At 42.0% G+C, this 17,262-nt stretch overlaps 1 protein-coding gene across 4 annotated transcripts in view; it reads right to left on the reverse strand.

The window, feature by feature from the left end:
* Positions 1–2,047: 2,047 nt before the first annotated feature.
* The window catches only part of adgrv1 (adhesion G protein-coupled receptor V1), a 112,657-nt gene continuing 97,442 nt past the window's right edge, over positions 2,048–17,262 (reverse strand). For all 4 annotated transcript variants that reach the window (XM_085787115.1, XM_085787117.1, XM_085787116.1 and 1 more), the window contains 3 exons: positions 10,233–10,418; positions 7,667–7,844; positions 2,048–2,621 (listed from right to left, as the gene is read on the reverse strand). In XM_085787115.1, coding sequence (XP_085643241.1) covers positions 2,503–2,621; positions 7,667–7,844; positions 10,233–10,418 — 483 coding nt within the window. In that variant the 3' untranslated portion in view covers positions 2,048–2,502. The remainder of the gene's footprint in view (positions 2,622–7,666; positions 7,845–10,232; positions 10,419–17,262) is intronic.

Consider the following 17,262-nt stretch of genomic DNA (forward strand, 5'->3'; position numbering starts at 1 on the left):
CAGGGATGGACGATCCTTAGAGGTTACACCTCACTGTAAAGGTGACTAATCAGGCTTTCCAATGAATGATGGTATTATTAAAGGGGAATAATGTATGACTGAAATAACATTTCCAAATTTTTGTTGAGGAGTTTACATTGTATTGAATGCATTTTAAATTCTTGAGTGTGGGCTGATTCTTTATCTTGGAAAAAGTAGTTTTGCAGTTCACATCATAAGATAACGGTGTGAATTAACCAGAAGCACCAATAAACAGACTGATGTAATAAGATAAGATTGTGGGAGGACTGCTGTAGACTGTGGTTAATTACATAACTAAACGGCAGTAACTTATGTCATTCTGGGATAACTACTCATAAGCAGTGCAACAGTTAATTTAGACGTCTTCTGACTAAAAGGTCAGGGAGTGCTTCGTTTCTGCACAAAGTCCATTTTCCTCGTTCTTGTGTTGCTTTCAAAATTACTAATGTTGGTTGCGCCACATCTCATTAGCAACGATGACATAATGCAGTCTACAGGCAATGCAGCTCACTCTAATGGATGCATAATGGAAATATGTCAAAGCTGTAATGTTGCCATGATGGCAGGTTTTGCAAGCATGATAAATTAATTGCTTGGGTATTAACTGCTTTTCTTAGAAGGAGGTAAACAATGAAACAAGCCCTTTGGAAATGCGACATGACAATCAAAAGTTCCTACTGCACTATTACAAGCTCATTTGCAGCAGGAGAAAACAAACCCAGAAGCTGGTGCCATAAAAGGTGGAGTGTTATCTTGTTAAACGGAGTAATGACTTCTTTGCTCATTACAGCAATGTTTTCCTTTCAAACCCCAGTGGAAAGACTCCTGACGTTGAAAGAACTGGTCAGAGTGCTGTAATCATCTTGCAGGAAACAGAGAAAGCACGCACACTCAACATTGTTGTGTTCTGAGATGTGATTCTGATTTATTTTTTAGGAGAGAACCCTCCATTGTGGTAAACATTTGTTTCACAACTTTCCTCTCAGAGGTTGAAAAGTGGAGGACAAAAAAAATATGAAAAGTTCAGCACTTCCAGCCATGTCTTCTCTCCTGCTATTTTGAAGTAAGCAGGATCACTAAGGCTAATCACTAAATTCATTCTTTCGTCCTTCTGCAGCTTCACCTCCTTTGACTGCAGGAAGAAGAATGACGCCATTAGCCAGTGGGAGGGAGGTTCACCCAGAGACCACACTTTCTAACCGGTTCCTTGGTGTTAAAATATCTTCAAGTAGCACACTCGCACCCCTGCTGCTGGTGTTCCCTCATTATCTGCTGGGATCATAACCTCAACCATCCACCATGAACCTGGGAGGGAGGGTGTAACGAGCAAGGTGCCGTGGTGACAGATAGATTGCTGGATGTCTCGTCCTCGTTTTCTCTTGCAGACTGCGCATTCTTGCTCGAGCAGGAAAAGTAACAGCCTCTTGAGCAGCCACTAACCAAGTTCAGAAGTCGAGTCGATGGAGGCCGGAGGTCAAGGGTCGGAGCAAGGGTCAAGTAGACAGTGGATTCCACTAGGTTCAAAGCTTCTGTCAGAGTTGAAAGGGGAATATTTGTTCGTATGTTCAAGCCCCCTGATTCTTCACAGAGCAGATCAAAAAACCAACTGTTGCTTTAGAAACATGTATATGCTTTGAACAGAAACCGATTTAAATTTGACTGAAGAACTAATGCAATTCAACTTTTACAGTACTCTGAATATTCCCTGCTCGCTCCTCTGTTCTCCACTGCCCACATTACATGATGTTCAGACTCTTGTCTCTCATTCATTGCTCTCTGCAGACACCAGCAGAGCAGTCAGACCGCTCCTCGCTGTAGAACCAGGCTGTGAAGTTCCAGGGATTGATCCTCACAAATCATCCTTCATGAGGGTTTGACCTCTGACCCCAGAGAGACTCTCTTACATAAATGTCAGAGACTTGACCCTGCCCCCACTCCCCCCCAACACACACCCACACCGCTCCACTTGTAAAGTGTCTCGACAGGTTATATGAGCAGTAAAAATGTTCATCAGCATATTCAAATGTAAAATATATGGTAAATTATTTATTAACAATGTTACACAATCTCATCCTCAGCAGCAGACGTTGTGCTAAAGGGGCACATCTGGCTATCTCATTTGCTAGGTCTCTACAAAAAGAAAAAAAAACAAAACAATCAAAATATACATTCAGAAAACAGCAACTCCATCAAGGACTTAAAAAAAATTAATTTAGTGAAACAATTATTCATAGGATTATACATACATACATGTTTATATATGTATAAACATACATACACATACATATATATATGCTGTATATATATAAAACAGACAGATATACAATAAAAATCACATACAGTATCAAATGTCTATATGAAAATCGTCTATCAAAACCTGTTTTAGTGCAAAAGCATTTTATAATATAAAAATACTGTGTTGTAATTTTTCTCTCTGATATGAAGAATAGAGAACCTGGGATCTCTATGAGGTGAAAGAGGTTAGAGGTGTGTGTCTGCGATGGGGATTCGTCTCAGCTCGACTATCTGGGAGTTGGTTACGCTCCCTCCGTCGTGGCTCCCGGGGATGGACTCGTTATCGCTGACATTAAGGCCGGTCCCTGAAACACACACAAGGAAAGTTACATGATGGTGATGATGTTCTACCAAAGAACACGCTTAGTTTCTGTGTATTCATTTATTTAAAGACATATGTGCATACTGTATGTAGACAGATTTTTCTCTTTGAGGTCTTCATATATAATAGATCCCCCACTCCTCCGCTGGACCACCCAACATCCACAGCCCCATCAGTTCAGTTCAACAAATACACACAGCTCATCGTTTCCAGTGCTGCTTATCTGCCAGTGTTTAATTATGTAATTGAGTCTATATGTCACAATCTCTGGGTTATCAGACAGCATAATGTCCTGTATCTGATCTGTCGTGTAACAAGCTGTGAATGGAGCTGACTGACAGACTGATGAAAGAAGGAAAAAAGGCCGTCAAACAGAGTTATTCAGTGTCAGAATCAGAATAAATCACACACAGGCCTATTGTTGAAGCATACTCTATTAAAGACAGGCTGAGTTGTGTTACAGTGAAACAACATTTACGGTAGCTTTATTTACCATTATTTACTGGGTTCGGTATAGCAGCTGTGCAGTTGTCAAATGTTAATGGATTTACACTGAAGCTCATACGTCAGCACTATGTGTGTGTGTGTGTGCTCTCAAAGTGAGAAACTCTACTATAGATTTTATGCAACTATTCCTCAGGCATGTGTGTTTTCTACTGCACGAAGAAGTTTCTGACTGTTTGCAGAGCTTGTCTGCTTGTGGGAGCGTTGAGTGATGTTGTGTCGACATAGCGACTGCTGCAAGGATTTCTCCATGTTCCAGACTCAGAAATTTCTCAACATTTCTATTTATTCAGACACCAGCATGTGTTCGTATGATTCTTTTTGATGTTTAAGAGGCTTTAAAAAAAAAAAAAAAAAAATTTTCTTCGGCTGGCTTTTATCGGTATCATCTAATATCACATCAATATGCTATGGGACAGATATTTATCTATTTATTAATTGTCCAGGATTGAATCCTTTTGTGCTTTGTGCATTGAACTGTGACCTGTAGAATAAGGTGATATAAGGTGATGTATGGCTCCTGTATGATCCTTCATGCAGTCAGGTTCACCAACATGTTAATGCTCAGCTCTCAGCCAGACTACTTACAGTACATGTGCTGACTGGCCATGTGTGCTGCTCTGTGCGTGTTAATGGTTCACTACCAAATGAAGTGCGAAGCCACTCATTACTGCGCTAGTTACTGACCCCCTCAGATGGTTATGTAATTCTGATTAGAGTATTATCTTTACTGCTGACTGACTGGTTGAGATTAAACCAGGTTATAAGTTCAGTGTGACGCCTATGTACAAAGAGAAGGTCAGAGGCCACCGAGGGATGTGTGAAATGGAAGAATGTCCTTGTGACTGTTAGAGAGCCATTAAAAAAATTTTAACTACAAAAAACTGACGCTTGTTAGGTCCACCAGCACATTGTTGTTTTAAAAATCAAACGTTTAAAGTTCTATTTTAAACACAACAAAGACAGAGTGTCAACTGGACAATTATATTTTCTTGAGGTCATACCAGGGATCTGTAGGGAGCCAACTGCTCTGACCTGATTAAATTGTGCAAACTTTCCTCTTTGCTACTCTGAATAATTTGATTTATTACTTCGTATGTCTGAGTTTGCAGACAGGAGGCCCTACAAAGTCTCTGTGCCACCTCAGTGAGACAGGAGAGAAGCTCCAAGCCAAATGTCCCACCGCTACACTGTCAGTTCACATGTAGGGATGTAGAGTGACACACACACATGTACAAACACACACGTCTGGGTCTGGTTGACCTTCTCTCACACAATCAATAAGAGGCTAAGAGGTTATGTCTGTCCAAGTTTTCTAGTCAGTGTAACACGACCCTCTTGGCCTAATCCATGCTTATTAACACCTGCAAGTCTCTTGTACTCACACCTGTTGGGAAGGACTTTTAATCTGTTTATCTCCATGGTTGCAGTGTTATTTTTCTGGGATGCATGCTAGCGGGTCTCCTGTGATTCTCCTCAGAGGCCTGTGCTACACCGAGGTAACTCAACAGATTCTGTGAAGCTCCCACAAAGTGAAGTTTGATATGGTTTTCAAACTTTAATGTCTCCTGTGTCTCAGACAGAGCAACCTTCTTTGCAAAGTCAAACCAAACCTCTGGTCTGTAGCTTTAACGGGCTGGAAGCCATCGGACGCCTGGCGTCGTTCAATAACTGTTAATGATTCATTTATTTTCCTTGAAAGTCATTTCTCCTCGCCAGAATCCCAAGAAAATTAACCGATAAGTTCAATATGTTCTCAGTTCTCTTAACTTCAGGGTTTATCAGGTTGGTTGGTCTGTCTATCTTAACTACCTATGTCTTATCTCTGCCAGAGTGACCACCATATGGAAAACCAGACTTCGCTCTTTCCATGATATGGGACTAAAGCTGACAGTAGTGGTATACTTAAAGCTAACATGGTTAACTGGTCATCAGCAGGACAACGGGTGGAGGGAAAGACAAACCAAAGAGTAATCGTGTCCAGGGATGATCAATAGGCAATAAACTATTCTATTACTTAGGAACTTGATGACTTTTGTTTTTGTTATTGATGTCTATTTTGTCTTATTGTGTTCCCCTCCATCTTCTATACAGTGAAAAATAATCATTACAACATTTCTCGTGACTGCTGTATAACTGCAGGTATCTGCTGGTGTCTTAGTTCAGTGATTTGACACTAAAAGAGATTACGGTAACACTTTACTTACTCTTACTGATCATAAGAGTGACATGACACTGTCATGAACATGTCATAAACATTATGTCAATGTCATAACACCCGGGTTTGTAGGGTTAGGGTTAACTGAATGACATTTCAAAGGAGGTTAAATCGAAAGCAACTGGACTTAGTTATTTGTCTAGGAAGACGTTTCACCTCTCATCCAAGAGGCTTCATCAGTTCATGTACGCATCTGACCAGGCTGGGACTGGTCCAACTATCTGGTGTGGAGACTCACTATTTAACCTCTTGTGTGGGCGTTCACAAGGGTGATGATGTCACTGGTTCCCATTTGTGCTCCAAGTGCCAACGACAGTCGTTTAAATGACTGCCTTTGATGGAAGGTTGGTTTCGACTTCGTTAGTTGTAGTTGTAGTAGTGTAGTAGTTAGAAACCAACCTTCCATCAAAGGCAGTCATTTAAACGACTGTCGTTGGCACTTGGAGCACAAATGGGAACCAGTGACATCATCACCCTTGTGAACGCCCACACAAGAGGTTAAATAGTGAGTCTCCACACCAGATAGTTGGACCAGTCCCAGCCTGGTCAGATGCGTACATGAACTGATGAAGCCTCTTGGATGAGAGGTGAAACGTCTTCCTAGACAAATAACTAAGTCCAGTTGCTTTCGATTTAACCTCCTTTGAAATACTATGACCTGGGCAAATGAGAATATGCACCGGCTAACTGAATGACACTTAATAACAACGTTATGACATTGACATAATGTTTATGACATGTTCATGACTGTGACATGTCACTCTTATGACAGTGTCTGATGAGACCTTCATGTAAAGTGTTACCGAGATTACTTATAAACAACATCTACACCAAAGTTCTTCTAAAAGAGTAAAAAGTTAAAACTTGTTGACAATAATCACCTAATTATCCGGCCAGTAAGCCTCATGGAAGGGTTGGGGTTAGGGTTAGACTGACTGAGACTCAGAAGATTTAGATACTGAAGAAGATTCTCACATTAGATTTGTGAGAGCATCTATTTAGTATTGTATTTCTTTTGCTCATCTTATTGTATCAACAGTTCAGATAGGGGCAGCCCAGCCCTGTCTGCAGTGGAGACCTTCACTTCATCAGGCTGGTTATTTTTCAGGTGTGTGAAATTGTCTCCAGTGGACGTCTCTCCCAGCAGCAGTGGAGGAGCGTCCTGGTGTAGTGAGGCCTGGTTGGCTCTTGTCCAGCTGCATCTGATTCTCATTCGGACACTATGAAGCAATTACTCAGTGATTTGAAAAAGGGAGGAGAGGATTGTCTGTGTGTGTGTGTGTGTGTGTTTATATCTGTATGTGTATTGTGATATATCAGTGAACAGTTTGGGCCCTCAGCTCATTAAACATTGATGGCGATGGAGAAAGAATGGTTTCCATGGCAGCAGAGAAATTTAAGGTCAGCAGCAGAATGACTAAGCAGGGGCCGATGCTAATAGTTGATACTGTAGACATGTTCACAATGAAAAAATCCAGCACCCAAACATATACAGTACATTCTGGCAAAAGCAAACATTCTGTGTCATTTCTGTCTCTCTGCTGTTATCCAGCCTAACATTTAACTTTTGCTATTTTTGGCTACATGTGTTAAACCCGGTTGAACAGGTTGTGCGTCCATCACTTTGTGCGGGTGTGTGGTGACCTTTTGCACAGTCTGCAGTGTCTTTATTTTCATATTCCATGGAAAGCCTCCTGTGAGCACGGAAAGCTCACAGGAGGTTTTTATGTTTTGGAGGGAGAGTTTAACTAAAGTAAAGTCCTTGACTGACTCAATATGTTCACAGTTAATCTTGTTAAAAGCCTTTATCAACAACAAGCAAAGGGCCAGAGGTGAAATTGTTAGGCCGTCATATCGTTAAACCATTTCCCAAAAGTGAAGTGGAAACCTGGAAACATTTATTGTTCTGTGATGAGACTGGCGATAACCAAGAGGAACTTCAGTATTATGTTGTGTCTGTGCCATTTGCTTTTACTGCCATGTAATCTGCTTGAAGCTATATTGTTTGTGTTGCTGCTTATGTGGATCAGGTCTCGTTTAAACCTCAGCAGAACCTCTCTGACACCTCTCTGATATCATAAATATGACATGAATTTCCTGCAGGTATGAATCTTTGCAGCTGGAGAAAGGAGAAACTTCAGATAAGTTTTGAGCCTGACTGATGTCAATTCGATACTTTGTTGTTTACACACTAAAAAGTGAACTCATTTGTCAAATGCAGAATGGTGCAGTCGTTACACACTTTGTGCTAAATGAAACAAAGTATGAACGAGCTCGCACTCGCAGTTCGATCTCTGTGTCCTCACCAGTTTTTAAGGCAAATATGAGGTCATCAAACTCCTGTGAATCCTCGTCTGTGGTCACCAGGTTGGTGTTGATGAAGCCTCCCTCTGTGGTGTACGTCCCCATCACAGGGCTGGGTTTAAACACACTGCTGGGTTGGCTGCTGGGCCGCAGAGATGCTCTCTCCCAGTCCGCTGACACCTGACACACATAGACACACATAGACACACATAGACACACAGTATACAGTCTGAATCAACACACATCAACATGCACACAGGTCAAATACCAGTAAGTTGTTCTACCTATTTTTCCCTTTACATCAGTGAAGTACTATCACTTATTTACATACTCCATACTTCCCAGATAACTTTATAAAAAGCCTTGCTGCCAGTTAATATACATGATCATGCATTGGCAATTAATATAGAGAATAATTGTATGTACAAAAAAAACAAAAACATAAAATTAATGGGAACACAGGGCAAAGTCAGGTCAACCGTTCACATCATCGATACAGTTACACACACACTCACACACATGCACACTCACAGACACGCACCCATACATAAACACTTAATTCAGAGAATGTGTGCGTCTGTCATCCGTGTAATCATGTCTGTGATGAGTTAGGGTCAGACAGAGTGCATGTTTTTCAAGCACCCCGAAGGGTAAAGACCATCCCATAGGGTCACAGCAGGTTCATGGGGTGAGAGTGAGGTCAGACGGTTTAGGGTTTCATACTGAATCAGCCCAAATTCATACAAATTTACTCTATTAGCAGTTAGATAAATTGAAGGGTTTATCTTTGTTTTTATTTTGCTCTTATTTGGTGGTGAGTGTGTTGTTGATGTCTTTACTTTACTTTATTTGTTTATTTGGATGGGACAGTGCACATGAATGAACATAAAAGCATGTAAATGTGCCGGATTGTAGCAAAGACAGGTGTGATGGGGCAGAAAGAACTGAAAAGAGGACACTGGCTAAAACGATTTGTTCTATAACAAAAGCACAACACACTTGTGTTTCTTTCCACAAGAATCAGATGAATTCATTACCTATTCGTGTTTTCCACTGTGCTCATTTATTATGAATGCTGCTGTATCCATGTACATGCATAAATGTGTGTGTGTCTGGGTGCATTTGAGGCCTGCTGGGCAGTAACCGGTACAGACCGTCCCGGCGAGGTGAATTAAGCACCACCAGGCACCTCAGATCTGTCACATCCACTTTGACAGCAGCCAGCCAGTGGATGACTCAAACCTTTCAACAATTATATTACACTTTACAATCCCGATTCTAATCTCTCTCCAATTTCCTCTCAGCCTATCCACTCCACAAATCATCACCCATCTTACACTTCGATTGCCAATCTTTGTGCTCTCTATCTGCGCTGTTATTTTTTCTTCTTGGGCTGTAGCCAAATCTCAGCGAGGCAGGAGTGTGCTCTCATGAATAAAACAAGATTACCGGATTCCTACGTGTAGAAAGGGATCGAGAAAGAAAGAGGGAGGGGTGCGCTCCCAGGAGTAATGAAGTTAAACCTGCCCCCTTTTTTTCTCCCTCTTTCTCTCCCTCTCAGCGGCTCAGTCCTTATAGGGTATTCTCCAGGGACAGAGCTGATGAGGAGACTACAGAGTTACTACAGAAGTGGTGCATGTGTGTGTTTGCATGTGATGTTCTGATCTGACAGAGAAGTCACAAGAAGAACTGATGTGGGAAGTTGGTGGGAGTTATGAGAACCATTCACACACGCCCAGACACACACACACACACACACACACACACACACACACACACACACACACACACACACACACACACACACACACACGCACTATTTTACACAGATGTTACATAATGAGAATCAGTTTGAAGCAGAGAGGACAAATGCGTGTGAATGAGTGAGTGAGCATGAATTTTCTCTGTGGAGTCAAGCTCAGCTGATGTGAAAAATGTGTGAAGGAGGACAGGAATGGGCAAACAGAGCCATGGGAATGAGGGCATGGGAAAAAATGACTAAGAGAGAAAGTGGAACACAGCAAGTGAAATACTGCCATTTTATATATAAAGAAAAAATGCATTTCTTTTACACATCAGGCCTTGTTTATATAGTTTTGATCCTTACTCATATCAGTTGTGATAATATTTTATTGGTCGGGTTGCTAATCTCATCCAGCCTCATTATCTTAACCACTATTAGAGGTGTGATTGAAAGTGAAACATGAAATGTCCTTACAGCACGGAAAAAACTGCACATGGATGCAACTATGGTATAATAGGCTGAAGTTCAACTAGAAAACCAGTCTGAGGTTGCTGCACTATTTCTGTAGAAAACTTTGTGAGGAAAATGTTTCTGATAGAACTGAAGTCACAAGACCCACATCATAAACCCCCCATACATTTCCTTTATAGTCCAGATATAGCTGACAGCAGACAATGGAGTGCGACTAAATTTACATTTAAAGCATAGTAGCAGTATATGGCTAAAAATACTATAAATTCACATAATCTAATATGCACAGTCATTTTATAGAAGTGTATCTGTCTTTGTGATACGTTGTGTCCATGTGGGTGTGTGTGTGTTACCTCCTCCATGGCGCTGATGAGATTCTGAGTTGATTTGCTGATGTCGCCCCCCACAGTGGTGGGTCCCCCTCCCTGGTATGTGGAGTCTGGAGATTCATGGCCACTCATCTCCACTGTATAACTGGCTTTAGTTGGCCAACACAGCTGGTTGTGCATGATGAAGTACACGGCAAACACATATAATCCCTGTAGAGAAAGAGTGTGGAAAATCAGCTTTAAGAAATAAGTTCTTCATACTCCACGGCTTTGTTCCTTCATCTTTTGCAGAGCTCCTCAGTATCATGTAAGATCAGTCTGAAGCTTAAATGTTTCAGACATCAATCTTTGCTGGCTCTGTCTACCTGTCAGTACAACATCTCTGATGCCGGCAGGTATTGTAGTTGTGCTTGTAATGCCTGGAATCCATGAAGTGAATGCTTAAGTACAAAAGTGCATGTTTTAAAAGTGTATAAGCATAAATTATATTATGTCAAAGCATATCATACCCAGGACACATTATTATGATCAAGTAAATCAAAGCATTGTTATTGCATTGAAAGTTAACATGTTTTCACATCTTCTTAGTAACAGCGTCTCTAACAGCATGATTAATGGAGAGTTACTTCATCATTAGGCCATGACATCATTAGCACCAAGGTATTTCTGCTTTCTCCACTTCCTTGTCATTACCAAATCCTCCTGGTCCACAGCACCGGGCTGCGAATTTCCCCAAAACACCCAAGTGTCAAATACCACAGGGCCATCCCGCATTTCACAACACTCATCACCGGGTGATGACGGCAGCCGCAGACAGAGATGGAATGCATGGATGTGTGTTCATACAGGTGCATGCAAACACAGCCAAGAACGCACACTCAGCACAAACACATTTGGACATAAAACAAATAAAGTAAGTAAATTAAGTTCCTGACGTGCATGATCCTCTGATATGCAGATTCTTACATCAGTAAAACTAAGTTTTCTCAGTGGGTTCGTATTCGACAGACGTATCACTACCAGAGCGACAATATTCAGTCTGTGTGATGAGCAAAGTGCTTCGTTATCAGTGAGCAGTGGTTTTGCCCTGCATGGGCATAGGATCTGGGGCCGAGCCCGGCCCTGGCCCGAGGGGATGGAACCCCAGACCGGCCCGACAGGTTTCCAGAATTCTCAGGCCCGAAGCCCGTATCAAGCCCGACTTTTGTTTTTTTTTTAAATTTCCCCTCCCATAACAACCTGTAGGCCGTTAATGTTGCAGACATTAAAATAGTTTAATTGGACGTTTCAGCATGGCATTAATTATATTTTTATTGAAAGGATTAAGTTAAATATGGATTTATTGAATTATTGAAGTGACTGAGCGTGATGCATCCGCAGCAGCGCACGAACGAACCCGCTCGGCTCGTCTTCAATGGTTGTGATGAGCTTAAAAGTGTTCAGAAATGGCCGTTTGTCCTGTTTGTCCGGCCTCCTCCTACAAGTTTCCACGAGTTGCTGCACGAGTTTACCCGAGTAAGGAAAACGAATTTGATTGGTCGTTATCGAGCGGGCGGGATATTCAATGCTTGGGGCGAGACCGAGCTCGGTGTTGTGTGTGTGTGTGTGTGTGTGTGTGTGTCTCAGTCATTTGATTGACGGATGACGGATCCAATATCACTGGCTGATGAATCGTGAGCAACGTGACGTATAATCCGTGCGCCTGCATTATCCAATGCGGAAATAAACTACCCCACTTTCATCCTGGATTTACTCGAAAATAGAATTTTGCACAAAGTTTGGGCCACATCGTCTGATAGATGAGTTATTACACTAATGTTAAGATGTGGTCAATTTTCTTTTCTGAATACCTTTAAACTGACTCCAGTACTGAGTCTTTCCCCTGGTGTTGTCCATTGTCTGTTCGCTGTCTCTAATCTTTTTATTTATGTTGTCCATGTTTGTGTCAGGACGTGGGAGTGGGATTGGTGTGATGTGATGCGAGTGACAGTGATGTAAGTGACGTGCAGCGGGGAGGGAGGGGGCAGCGCGGTGTCGCCGTTCAAATTGGTTTAAGTGTAAAACGAAAACACATCTTTCATATTGGCAGGTTTAAAAAAAAGCCTGAGCTCGGCCCATGTCCGAGGTAATGATGTGATAATTGGCCCGAGCCCAGCCCTAGGGCAGTCCGGCTTTCGGGCCCCTCGGGCTTCGGGCTCTAAGCAGTGGTGGGTAAACTAGCCCAAACCTCGAAGATCTCTCTGTGACATAACGTTTTGTTGCATATCTAAGCTATAAAAGCTACATGTTACCAAACCACAGGCTTCTGGTTTATGTGTGGCAGAGTAACAAGAAACAGCAGATCAGTCGATTGTCAAAGAACAGCAAACCTGCCCTGTGTGTCTCTGCGTAGCAAAATAATCATCATAACCCGTGAACCAAAGCAAAAAAAAGGATTTAAACAGCGCTGATGGTTACAATCAACGTTACAAGGAAGACAATGAGAGCTGACACTGGAAACTGTGTGTTTATGGGTGTGTTGTAAAACTGGAAACTGGAACATCCAGCTTATAAGAAGGGGAGAGATGTTGTAAATAGATAAAGTAGAACCTGGAACACCTCACAGGTCATTAGCTGTGTTTTATAGCCCGGCGTCTCTCCAAGAGTGACTTAACCCAACTGTCAAGTGCTGTACTGTACATCCAAATGACAAGACAAGTGTGGGATTCATGTAGGTCAACTATACTGTTGTGACTTTTTATCAGAATCATCGGTGTATGAAGTCTAAGTACAAAATGAACTTTTCTTTGTGTGTGATCACTGAGAACATTGAACAAAAGCGGCCAGGTGTGTGTTCATGTCCGGGTGTGTATTTTGCTATCCATCACAGCGGTGTTGTGGGTGATTAGCACATATCATTAGCAGACTGTGCACCCTGAGGAACAGGCTTTACAACCATAAGGCCTGTTATGTAAGTGTTCCCTGATCGCTGGAGAGGCCACGTCTTTAGAGATGGAAAGCACCGACTTAAGGAGAGCAGGAAGGACAAGCAAGGCTGTGGGTCGGTGGGAGGTCGGAGCTTAGATCAAGAGAAAGCACAGAGAGATGGAAGAAAGTCCATGAGTGGAAACATGAGAGTGAGACTAAAACTGGATGTTTTGATTAGAGATTAAAAAGTAGGGTTAACTCAGAAGAAACAAAAACCCACAAAGTTTCACAAGAGTTGCAAAGTTGTTGTTCAAACAGTTTTAAACTGTGTAATTGATGCAATATTCCCCTCAGACTGAACTGTGAGAAGTCATGCGGACAAGTTTCTGTGCTTGTTAATGCAACAGATCTATTCCCCCTAAATCGTGATTCTTTGCAGGCTTCACACAGATGCCTGCGTGTGTGTGGACACGTGTCGGCCTGGGTCTTCGTTTCCATAATAACACACAGATATCCTGCGTCCTATTTATAGGCGACAACAAAGGTTGAATGAGGAAGTGGGGGTGGAATTGAATTGTAATGGAGCATGGTGCTGCTTCATGGCTGTGGATGTTTCTGTAACTGTGACGATACAATGAGGTAAGGCTTACTGGCACAGGGGCCGCCGCCGGAGGACATAATGACGGGTGGTGCTGTGGTGATTTGATTATTGTATTCTAATTCAGCCTGATGTGGCACTGATGTGGATCCTGAGTAGCAACAGAAACGTAGGATGCCGAAAAAAGAACTGTCTGTGGATTAAAAAGTCTTATTGTCCTCGTTATCACCGCAAATGTGATTATTTTGATAGTGTGATCCGATCAAATGTCCTGCTGGGGACTAAAAGTTGCTTTCTAGGCGAAATGCTGAATAACTTAAGCGCAATCTCTGTTCTGCAACACAAGCACAGTTGTGTGCACAGCTGTAACATCTGCATCGGTTTAATGGCCCTCAGTAATCAGCTGTTGGGAAGTGTGCCACACAGCCACATCAACAACACCAAGGTAAACATGGAAAATTCTCCTAATGGAAACTTCACGCCACGAAAGAAACAATAACAACTGCTTTACCTTACTTTGCAGCCGAGACCGACAGCATAACAACTTCCAACCTCAAGGCAACAGAACCAAAATGGAAAACAATGACACATGAAACCAGAGAAAAGGATCAGAAAGCAATGTCTGCATAAGCAGCAAGGGGAACATTAATGTTGTGACTGATTGTCATGCAGCATCTTAGCAAGAACATTATTTAAGTGAGACACTTAGCAATTATTTTAATAGTTAAAAAATGTTGCACCTTGAGCATAGAGATTCAAATAACAAAGTGAAAATACAGTTACAACACAGTTAATGGGTGCTACAGTCTTCTTCTTTTTTTTTTTTTAAAGTATATTTTTTGGCTTTTCATGCCTTTATTTGACAGGACAGTTGAGAGCGTGACAGGAAATGGGAGGCAGAGATGGGGGGAATGACATGCAGGATAGGGCCGTCCGACGCGGGACTCGAACCGGGGCCGCCTGCAGCGAGGACTATAGCCTCAACACATGGGGGGGGTGCTCTACCAACTGAGCTAAACTCCGCCCCGTGCTACAGTCTTCTTAAGCAACAATTTTCAAAAGCATTGTGTAAGCAACCTTCTAATCAGAACTCATGGCATTGGCACTGAAACACATTAACACAGAGATGAACTTGGTCTTTGAGAGGCTGCGTCTGTGATGAATCACGACAATCTAATTGCAGTTCAAGGTGTTCAGAGTGTTTGATGAGAAGGACATTTTCAGTCTAGGTTATCAGCATCCCATTTGCTCTCATTAAACTTTCAGTCAGTCCCTAATGGAGGTCCCACAATAACACATAATGTCAGCCCTCTTACTGCAACTCTTTTCTCTATCACAGCTAAATAAATAGAGTTTGCTCCATAAAACCTAGGTGCACACTCACAAATCTAATTGCAACCATGCTTGGTACATGGCAACAAGCACCCCATCAACAGAGTCCATTTCCTTCACAATGCTTAGTGAAAACTAGGTCAGACGCGTTCGTTTCCTGCTAATCAATGTCCTTGGATGTGCTTTGGGGCTCTTTATCTGTCTGTTCCACTCCGATGAATCCTTCCTTATGCCTGCTGCAGACCCAGACCAGACCCCAGAGGCTGCCGCTTTGGTCTGAGTTTTAAGAGGTTACCACGTAGAGGCCAGGATTGCAAATCAATTTTCATAGATCTTTTCTAAAAGACTTTTTTTTTCCTCTTAAAGAAAGCTGAGTTTGAAAAGTTAGTTATAAGGGTCAACTTGTCACCAGAGTGTGTTATGCCTGAAGCCAAGGGCAAACTGGATGCAATAGGAGGCAATATATTAGGCTGGCATGAAGTCCTTTTATGTTGTATTTACCCTCCCTAAGTAGAAATGTAGCTGAGTGCCACAAACCCAGCAGGAAAGGACCGATTCTGTATGTATGATGGTGTGTGTGTGTGTGTGTGTTTGTGTGTGTGTGTGTATGCCTGTATGTTTCTGTTATTTGTGTGGGAAGATGTTGGAGGATTGGATGTGGAGAACCGGAGGCCTTGGGGCCCCCATATCAAAGACAATACCACATTGAGGTCACTTCAGAAGACACAAAGGACTTTAATCTTTAAAGTGTTCCCAAGGGATTAAGGCAGGATTTTACTTTAGAACAAAATAAAACATGAAATTGGTGTCTGGAAGAAGTTGGGAATGCACTGTAGCACTGGTCATTTATTCTGCAGACAAAAACCGAGAAGCGTAATCAATTTATAAAATGGTCTAATTAACAAACGCATTCATAATCGCTCACAAGTGACCTTTAAAGCACAACATCATACTATTGGTCAGCTACAGAAACTGACCACATGATGTCACAGCGTGGGACAGAACGCCGCTCATAAGTAAGTGCTAAATGCGACATCGACTGCTGGCATTGACATCACTTCTGGTCATTGGTCACTGTAAAAACAGGAGAAGTTTACTTTGGTGCAGCGCTGTTGTCTTTGGCATGTGAATGCCACATATCACCATGGGCTACCACAGACCTCTTACGGCACACTTTACAGGCAGATGGTGCCTCTCAGAGGATGACAGAAGAGACCACAAACATTTATAGACTACACAAGGAAGACACCAATCTATTGCACCACAGAGAATGGGGTTGGCACGGCTTCCTGGATATCTTTGCAAGGAGGACATTACTGAGTCTCACAAGATGAGGGACGTTTTTCCCAGAAAACTACATCCCTGTTCCTGGGAGTTTACTTTTTAAAAACATGCTGCTGACATGGAGCCATTTGTAATTAGTACAAGAAAACACTTATCAAAAAATACTGACATGTGCCTCACATCTTCAAGTTCACATTGAACTAAACCAAATATAATTTAAAAAACTGGTAATGCAAACTTTCTTTGTTACTGTGTACAGCTGAATTTTGTCTGTTAAGGCTCTAAATTTTGCATTTAAAGAGTAACTATGCAAAATTTAACTTTGACTATGCTACATTTTACCTTAATTAAACAGCTTCAGAGTAATTGTGATGGTTAAATAAATGACTTGTAACTTGTTACGAGGGAGAATGGAGGCTCTGTCTTCCTAGTGCCTCTTGGCCGAACACCAACCTTGCAAGATCAGTGCCTCCGACCAGGTGTAGCTCTCGTCTCGTCAGCACCGCAACACAAACATGCACCATAACCCATAATCTCTTGTTTATGACAGATAAGACTACACAAATATACATGTCCTAACATCGTATATGATATATAAAGTTATCCACCACTGCATGAATTGCTTTCTCGCCGGCTTTGTTGAAAACAAATGCACACGGCAGAAAAGTGACTGGACTTCCAAAGTTCCCCTTTAATATTTGAGTTACAGAGAAATCCTCTGAATCTAATTCCCCCCTAGATACCCAAACCCGAAGCATTTGCTGAGTTCAGCCTTTAATCATCAATGACTGTTATGTAACTCTGAAGTTAGACACCTGTGTGAATGCCTGGGGTTAGTTGTAAGGAGATAGGCTATTTGGTGACAGAGCTATCTTGTGCCTCATTAATGTCCGCTCTTTATCTCCACTGAAACTTGGAGCACAGTCAGAACAA

This window comes from Trachurus japonicus, chromosome 9 (assembly GCF_045865225.1).
Source record: "Trachurus japonicus isolate A0001 chromosome 9, Traja_1.0".
In the NCBI taxonomy this organism is placed as follows: Eukaryota; Metazoa; Chordata; class Actinopteri; order Carangiformes; family Carangidae; genus Trachurus; species Trachurus japonicus.